At 55.0% G+C, this 9,109-nt stretch overlaps 1 protein-coding gene across 1 annotated transcript; it reads right to left on the reverse strand.

Annotated features, from left to right (window-relative positions):
- Positions 1 to 24: 24 nt before the first annotated feature.
- On the reverse strand, positions 25 to 5,660 carry LOC111150587 (complement factor properdin). Its single transcript, XM_022508094.1, has 9 exons — positions 5,541 to 5,660; positions 5,309 to 5,459; positions 3,681 to 3,856; positions 3,054 to 3,224; positions 2,730 to 2,921; positions 2,359 to 2,532; positions 1,962 to 2,153; positions 1,697 to 1,808; positions 25 to 256 (listed from the first exon to the last, which is right to left on the reverse strand). The coding sequence occupies exons 1-9, from the start codon at positions 5,596 to 5,598 to the stop codon at positions 91 to 93; spliced, it is 1,392 nt and encodes a 463-aa protein (XP_022363802.1). The 5' UTR covers positions 5,599 to 5,660; the 3' UTR covers positions 25 to 90.
- Positions 5,661 to 9,109: the final 3,449 nt, after the last annotated feature.

Below are 9,109 nucleotides of genomic sequence, written 5' to 3' on the forward strand. Positions count from 1 at the left end.
GCCTAGAAGATGCTATTGCCCCACTCCTGGGGAAGTGGCCCATTTATTGAGGTCTGGGAGGGCAGGGTGTCAGAGTGGGAGAGGGAGGTGTTAGAGCTTCTTATCCGCAGGGTCTTGGCAGGCAGGCACGTGTAGACATGGCCGTTCCTCCTTCACCACCAACCTCTGCCCCTGCAGAGGTTCGCACCGCGGAAATGGTGTCCCCCAGAAGGTCACGTTCTTCTCACCCTGACCTTCGACCACGGTAATGGTGGGCCTGGGGCATTAGAGGGGGAATGGAAGGGAGAAACTCAGGGAAGGCAAGAATGCATTCGACAAACTCTTATTGAGTGCCTACTGTGTCCAACACTATTTGTTAGCTATGAGATACTGGGCAATTTCTTTTCTTCCCTGTACTCATCCGAAAAATGGGAATAATTGGAAGAATAATAAGACCCAACTTACTGGGCTAAGTGAGGTTAAGCGAGTTCATTTTGGTCAAGTGCTCAGGGTGGTGTCTGGTACACAGTAAGTACTCAATAAATGCTAGTAATTGTTATTAGTTAACAAGAGTTACCTTCTCCTACTTCCAAATCCCTTTACATCTCTCCCTATTGCCCACTGGGGAAAAAACAAAACAAAACAAAATGCCTTGCCCTGGTATTCAAGGCCTTGTTTTGGGGCCCACATGCCTGCCCCAAGTCAATCTTTCTCTCTTCCACTCTATCCAGACTTAGTCCCACATCCAGAATGGTCTGTGCCTGGCTTGTTCCTCCCACGAGACAAGCATTCCATTCATTCACTCTCACCCCCGTTCCCTCAATCAAATCCATTCATTTCTCTACTCTGTCAAGTGCTTCCTGCCTCCACTCAACACCTCTAACCCCTCTTCAGGACCCACTAGAAACCCCAGAGCTGGAGACTATTTCCCAGATGGCAGACCTTCCATGAATTGAAAATCTCCCACTTCATCTAGTGGCTCGACATATGTGGAAATAAAGAAGGGAGGAGTGAGTGTTTTTCCGCTAACACCTGGGCCACCAGGAAACTAGCTTTGGGAAATGGTCACCAGGGTCCAGGACTCTGCTCACACAGTCTTGACACTGGGAATGCCTTTCCTGACCCCTTCCTGCAGGGTGAGACCCGATCAGCTTCCTGGCTCTGGGGCAGGGTGTCATCCCCTTTTCCCTGTACCAACTCTCCGCATCTGCCTTCTGGCAGGGCCCTGCCAACCAGGAGCCCTCAGGGAACCCACAGGACCTGGGTTCTCTGTGTCTGCAACTGTCGCGGAAAAGGCCTCAAGCGTCTTGGGGTGGTGAGACGTTGAGTGAGATGCGGGGGGGCTGAAGGAATGAGTAAGCAGACCAAGGTCTGAGTGACCGAAGGAGCAAATGGAAGTGTGGGTAGCCAAGAGGGCCAAGTGCATGGTCACAGGAAGGACTGAGTGAGTGGCCGTGTTGGCTGAGGGACTGAATGAGAGACTTCCGGAAGGGCACAGAGGCCACCCGTTCTCCCCTCAGGAGCCTCTTTCTCGGCTGCTTCTTTAGTGTCTCTCCTCTTGGGCAAGAGGGAGATAAATGATACTTGTCAAGGCAGGCACCTTAGACCCAGTGGCAGATGTCCTGGTTGTGGGGAGCTGAGCTGACTCTCCCACCCTCACTGCTCACATACGGATCTTGTGACCCCCTTCCTGGGCACGTTCTGCCCCCTGACTCACGCGAAGTTGGGGAGCTCGGCCGTGCAGCGGCGCTGGCGGGTGCGAACGGGGTTGGGTCCGCACGGAGGAATGCACAGTCCCCAAGAACTCCACTCTGACCAGGAGCCTTTCACTGCAATGAGTCAGAGTGAGGTCTCAGTGGGGTGGTGAGAGGGAGAAGGAGAGAGGTGGCAGGGACGCGGGGTCCAAGGGAAAGGCAGAGCCCCCGCCCCACCGCTACACAGGCTGCCCCATCCTCACAGTGGAGTCTGTGGGGGGCACTCACATCTACAGCGCTGGATGTCATAGCAATGACGGATGTCTTGCTGTTCCCCGGGGCACCGCCGGCCACCAAAATTACGGCCCTTGCAGTTCCTCCAGCGTGACTGCTGGCCCGGGATCTCCATACAGTTTATACTGTCTATATTCCTACGGTTGCAGGGGCTCCACTCCTCCCAGGAGCTCCACTCTCCATCCACTGCAGAGACAGGGAGCCAGTGAGGGGATTTGGAGGAAGGAATGACGACTGGAGGAAGGGGCGGCAGTGAGGAGAGGTGGGAGCCGAGGCATTGGGGCTGGGAATGGGGGCATTTGAGGCAGGAACAAGGCATCAGCAGTGGGAACGGGGCAGCAGGGGTGGGTGAGGGGCTAGGCACAGAGACGGCACATCTTGAGCTACTGACCAGGGCAAGACACGGCTGTGTTGCAGATGTGGGTTCGAGTGGCCTCACCAGCACAGGGGGGCCCCCCATGCTGGGGCACAGGGTGATCACACTTCCGGCTTTCCAGGGTCTGGCCCAGGCCACAGGTCACAGGGCAGGAGGTCATGGGACCCCATGCCCCCCAGCCCCCAGCCACTGTGGGGGTGGGGGATAGGTGTGAGAAGAAAGGCCACCTCCATCCCCCACCCCCCTCAGCCCCTAGACCCTTGAGGCAGACTGCCCCAAACTGAAGGGTTCCATGGTCACATGCTTGAAGATCTCTGTCCCCTGAGACGGCAGAGCATCTGTGCCCGAATCGAAAACAGAGCGTCAGGGGCCTCATCCCTGTGTACCTGGGCAGGGTGGCAGGCTGGAGCAGGGCCGGGTGTCGTGCTCCGACCCTGGGCATGGCTTCCCAGGAGGCTCCTTGGAGGGCTCAGGTGCAGAACACGTGCGGCTTCGTCTCTGGGTAGGCGCTCTGGGTCCACCATTGCAGGACCCCGAGCAGGGGCCCCAGGGACCCCAAGCGGCCCATGCCCCATGTACTGTAGTGGGATAGGGGGTGTGGGGAGACACCAAGTATGGTCACAGTGTGCTGAAGTCCTCCCACCCTGGAAGTTCCCTGCCGTAACCCCCCAGACCTGTCCCCGGTGCCCGCATTAGTGGCCTTCACTCACTGGGGCAGACCTGCTCAGTATCACAGGCCTCAGACTCCTGTGGCATTCCTGGGCAGTGGCCCCCACACTTGGGGGCAGGTTGATTACATGCTCGCTGACGGGTCCGGGTCCCTTTGGAACAGGTGACAGAGCAAGGCGTCCAGGGCTCCCAGTTGGACCAGCCACCCATCTCTGTGGGAGAGAAGAGAGGGGACAGGAGGGAAGTGGGGCCATCATTCAGGGGTCCTTGCTTCCTTGTGTGCCCCACGTCCTTTGCCACACACAATCCACCACCATTGCCTTCCCGCTGGTCCTGTTGCTTCAGCCCTCACCACAGACCATCCGCCCTCCTCCGGACAGTGAGAGGGATCTGTCACACCTGGAGTCAGATCACATCTCTCCTCTGCCCGCCAGCACCCAGTAAAAGCCAGTGTCCTCACCATGGCCCACAAAGATGGGGGGGAGGAGGAGAGGGGCCCTCTCCTTGGACCTTGCCTCCCACAGCTCTCCTCCAGCCACACCGGCCTCTTCCTCAGCACTTCGCAAACGTCAGGTGGCGCTGTCCTACCCTCTGGGCCCCTGCCCTGACTGTGCGTTCCCAGGGCCAGCCAACCAACAGTGCTCGGCCTCCCCGCTGAGCCTCCTCACCAGGACAGCACAGCTGGTCCTCGCAGGCCTGCAGCTGCCACTCCAGGGTCCCGGGCTCCACCTTCTCGGCACACTGCCCACCGTGGCCTATGCAGCGCCGGTGCCGCAACTGGGATCCCTCGGTGCAAGTCACCGAGCAGGGGGCCCATGCAGACCACGGGGACCATCGTGGGAGCCTGTCGAGGGGAGTGCACATGTGCTACCCTAGCCTGAGCTGGCCGGGGCTGGGGAGGGGCAGTGTACGGGACTGCGGGGTGAGGGCAGGCATAGGCAGATGTGCAGGATAAATGCACGTGGAATGGATTGATGAGAGCACCTACCCCTCAGGGATGCTGGGGACCGAATGGGAAGAGGAAGGCACACAGTAAGTACTTAATAATACCACTGACCTTCATGACTGGGGACCTGGAATCCTTTGAAGTTCCCCAAGGCTAGTGCCAGACATGCAGTACACAAATGTAGGACTAAGGGCCCAGAACTGCTTCAGAAATCTACCAGGCCACCACCATGCTTGGTAGCTGGCAAATGGAAACTTCTTAATAGGAGCCATGGTCCCAGTGAGCTTAGAGACCCCGTCAGAGATACTCCAGGTCTGGGGCACCTGGGGCAGCGAGGGGTGGGTGTCTCAGTCAGTTGAGCGACCAACTCTTGATTTTGGCTTGGATCATGATCTCAGAGTTGTGAGATGGAGTCCCGCATCAGGCTCCACACTGAGCATGTGGAACTCTCCCTCTGCCCCTTCTCCTGCTCTCTCTCAAGAAAAAAAAATTTTAAGAAGAGAAATACTCCAGGGGTGCGTGGGTGGCTCAGTGGGTTAAGCCTCTGCCTTCGGCTCAGGTCATGATCCCAGAGTCCTGGGATCGAGCCCCACATCGGGCTCTCCACTCAGCAGGGAGCCTGCTTCCTCCTCTCTCTGCCTGCCTCTCTGCCTACTTGTGATCTCTGTCAAATACATAAATAAAATCTTAAAAAAAATAAAAAAAAAAGAAGAGAAATACTCCAGATCTCTCCCCAGCTCCATGCACGGCATAATACTAAATATCGTCGACTGTTGACCTTACTAGGGGCCCGGGGCTGCCTTCCAAAACCCTCAAGCTCCCCACTCCCATGGTGTATCTGGGATATATGCTAAGCTGTGGGAAAACATGTCTGGCATACAGTAAGGGCTCATTACATGTAGGCTGGCATCATGATTAGGAGCCTAAAGCCACCCTCAGAAATCCTCCAGCTATCCCTGACCTCTGCAATGCTTCCAGTAGGCAGGAGGGGCTCAGTAAATGTAAGTTATGGCAGTGGTTCTCAAGCAGGGGTGACTCTGCCCCAGAGCGGGGGGGGGGGGGGGGCGGCAACATTTGACAATATCTGGAGGATTTTGGCTGTCACCATCGGTTGGGGGGAGTTGCTCCTGGCATCTAATGGGAGGCCAGGGATGCTGCAAAACACCGGCTTTGCAAAGCACAGGTCAGGCCCCCACAACAAAGAATTTTCTGGCCCTCAATGTCAGTAGAGCCAAGGCTGAGAAACGCCAAGCTCTGGTCGCAATCGGAGCCTTGGAGTCACCCTTGGAAACTCCAGAGAAGGAGAGGGCCCAATTCTGGGTGGCCTTTGTACCCCAGGCTCCCCCTCACCTGCATGCCTGACAAAGCTTGCTGCCGGGCTCCTGGAAGCCATAGGCAGGGTTGAGACAGCAGTCTTTCACACTGACACCTCCCCCCAGGAGGCCCTTGCACATGCCGGAGGACTCCTCATACTTGGTGTAGCAGAATACGGTGGCTGAGCCTGGAATAGGGTGGGGGGCACAGTCAGTGGTGTGATGGGACCCGGCGCCCCTGCGGGCCAGCTGGACCCTCCTGCACTCACCTGTGGCGGGCAGCAGGATGAGCAGCAGCAGCTGAGGAACGCGTCCCTGGATGCCCATGTCGAGCACTGCCACCCTACCGGGGAGGAGGCCTGGCTTTGTACAGGCTGACCTGGCTCTGGGATCCGTGGCAAAGAGGAACTGGACCAGGAGGAAGTGGGCGGGTAAAGGGCAGATGGGAGTGGAGGGGGCAGGGGGAGGCGGTGCAGAGGGCGCCATGCAGGGTCCTAGCAGTTCCGACTTGTCTCCTGGCACCTTTGCCCTGTAGCCTCCTGCTTCCTACCAACTTCCTGTCTCACTCCTGGTCCGATCTTGCTTGTCACTGTATCCCCTACCCACCCAATCTTTAGCACTCAATCAGTGTTCCCTGGGCACATTCTTACTGAGAGGAGATGGAGCATAAACGTCCCAGCTGTGTGACCTTGGGCAAGTCGCTTGAACCTCACTGAGCCTCAACCCGCCCCCCACCCCAGAAATGCGGTCTCTACCACAATGACGGGGTCAACCTCACAAGGGTGAAAGGAGCTCAGTGCGGTGCTCCTGACTGAGTGGGGCAGGCACTGCTTCATCCCCTTTCCTGAAAGTGAGGTTGACTGCGGTCAGCAAGGGCAGGGGAGGTCAGCAGCAGGGGAAGTGAGAAGGGGAACTGAAAAGAGTGTGGGGGAGAGGGTTTGAGAGTGAATTGGGGATATCGGCTGTCCCAGGGCTCCAGCTGGGAACACCCCCTCCCACTGGCCTGGGGGAGGGAATCAGCTTGGCTGTGTTCTTTCAGAGTAACTGGGGATAGGGACAACCCCCCCCTACCCCAGCCTACAGCACAGAGTTCGTTGCAAAGATTGGGAGTTTAAAGTTTTTTAAAAGTCCTCAGAACAGTGCCTGGCATGCAGTAGGTGCTGTGTGTTAAATACCTTCATTCAACACTTGCTAGGCCCCTACTGGGTGTCAGACGCTGTTCCTGGCACTGGACCGAGCAGAGGGTAAGAGGGTCGGAAATCCTGGCCCTCAAGGGGCTTATGCTCTAAAAGAGACAGACAGAGAATGTCCCCTCTCTCGAGGCCTTCCCCAGCTACCCTTTTTGTATGGGACCCCTGTCACTCTGTAGTGCAGGGGCTCTCAAACCTTAGTGTGCCTCAGAATCATCTGGAAGGTATGTCCAATCACAGAGTGCTGCCCCCGACCCCCGCTTCTGATTCTGTAGGTCTGGGGCGCGACACGAGAATGTACATTTCTTTCTTTTCTTTTTTTTTTTTTTCCTGAAGATTTCTAACAGGCTCCTAGGGGACGCTGCCGCTGCTGGTCTGGGAGACACACTTCAAGAGCCATTCTAGCCACCAACACCTCTTATTCTTCGTAGACGTCATCTGTAAAGATGATGCTAAGTGCTCCTTCTTTTACTGTTCAGTCCTCTTTATCCCCTTTCCGTGCAGGTAAAACCAAGCTCCATGGACCCACTCTTTTCTTTTTTTCCTTTTTTAAAAAAGTAATCTCTACACCAAACATAGGTCTCGAACTCACAACCCCCGAGATCCAGAGTTGCACGCTCTTCCGACTGAGCCGGCCAGGAGCCCCCTCTTTTCTTGTTTCTTATTAGCCCTGATGAGTGGAACTCCAGAGCTCACTTTAAAACCAGGAATCTCTTTAATGAACAAAAAGGAGTCAAAGAAAGTTATGAAGGCAAGGTCTTGTTTCCTCTGCATTCGTGGAGGGTGAGGTACTGTTCTGCAAATTAGCCCAGAGTGATAGACTTTGATTTGGTCAGGTTGTTAAAAGAGAATTTTTTCAAGAATGTTGGTCTGTCGTTATGGGGCGATAAGGTGTGTTGACATCTGTATCCATTACACATGTACTGTTTCCTGATCAGACAGGCGTGTTTTTTGAAAGTACGCTTTGAACAAAGGGGCTTTGTTAAGATTCCAAGACTTTAGGCCTCAGCGCTGTGTTATCCTGTGGAAAGAAATTCCCCCAGAAACCTGTGATTCCGGTTGGCTGTTTTTTCTAATTGCTGGTTGCCCCGGTAATAATGTTATAATCAATACTTCCTTTGCGCCTAAATGGTGTACCCCGAGAACTCCCCGTGGGAAGAGAACCGTTGGCGCTTTCTTTCCCTATGCTTGCGCAATGAAATGACTACAGCTTTCTTATCTAAACAGCATGAGCCAAGTCTTTTCTCATGAAATTACTGCACCGATGATGACATACTTATCTGTTTCTTGTCCACTGGCCTCACTAAAACACCTGCTTGCCAAAGGGCAGGGGTTTGTGTCTGGTTTGGTAACTGCCGGGTCCGCCAGGCTCAATAAACAAGCGCTGGACAGATAAACCACTCGTCAAAATTCTAGAGAGATTCCGATGCGTGCGGCAAAGAAGAGTCTGGGTTGGAGGTAAAAAATGTGGGCATCACCGGTGGGGGGATTAAGTTGTGTCTCAAGTGCTGGGACTGGACCGGGAAGAGAATCCTAGGTGAAGCCCTGGGAAACTCCAGAATTTCAAATTTTGGAGAACTGGGAGAGGACAGTCCAGGGGATGGAGGAGGAGAGACCAATGGAGGAAGTGGCTTTTTTTCCATGCCTGGCACATTCGGTCTGTGGTCTCTCATACAGTCTCATTTGGTCTTGGTCATTTTCTCTTACTTTTCTTCCTTAACACAGTTACACACACAATTCTGGACCTGCAGCCTCTACCAGGAGGCTTAGGAACAGGCTCACATACATACTCAGTCCCACAGCCTCTTGGACTGGCCCTCAGTCACACGCTCATGGTCATTTTCTGTCATGGATTCCTGGTCTCCTACTAATAGTGTCACACACACACACTCACGTCTTAACAGCCTCCCTCATTCAGCCACGATCACCAACATCTCTTACCAGTTTCTTACATGCACACAAATGCAGTCACGCCTTTAGATGTTTTTACCACTCAGTCCCTGATTTACAGCCCCTGCTGGTCTCTCGGGAACTTTCTCGCACACGAACTCAATCACCACCTCTCCTACTCCTTCTCACCCAGGCCCCCATCTCGCACACCCACAGCCCCTGGTGGAAGCTAAGATGCACACGCACACACCATCACACAGCGCCTCAGACGCTGCTTCAGTCACCTCATCTCACATCTCAAATGGCGCGCAGCACACCCAGGCCTCATTTATGGCCTCTAAGTGTCTTGCAGAGACGTTCACACACACCCCCACACAACCAATCTCTCAGCCACTGCCTCGGTCGCCCATTCACCATCGTCGTCACTTTTCCTCAGTCAGCCTCTGCCATCTGTGGTCACTAATTCCCAAGTGCTCTGAGGCTCTCAAAGTGTCACACAGTCTTTCCGGCTGGCCTTGGTCCTTTATACCATCGTTTCCTCAGCAGCAACACTTGAACACGACTAGGGCCTCACCCACTTCTCCCACACACCAATCCCCCCGATCCCAGGGTCTTGTCTCCTCTGTTCTTCCCACACATAAGGCGTCCCACTGAAGTCCCTCATGACATGTTTTGCATACCTGCACACGTGCCCACACTGCTCGGCCCTTGGTTCTTCTCTCACGTGGCATCACGCTCCTCCTTGGCTCTCACTCAGA

This window comes from Enhydra lutris, unplaced genomic scaffold, assembly GCF_002288905.1.
Source record: "Enhydra lutris kenyoni isolate GAN:26980312 unplaced genomic scaffold, ASM228890v2 scaffoldscaffold23, whole genome shotgun sequence".
NCBI classification, from domain to species: Eukaryota; Metazoa; Chordata; class Mammalia; order Carnivora; family Mustelidae; genus Enhydra; species Enhydra lutris.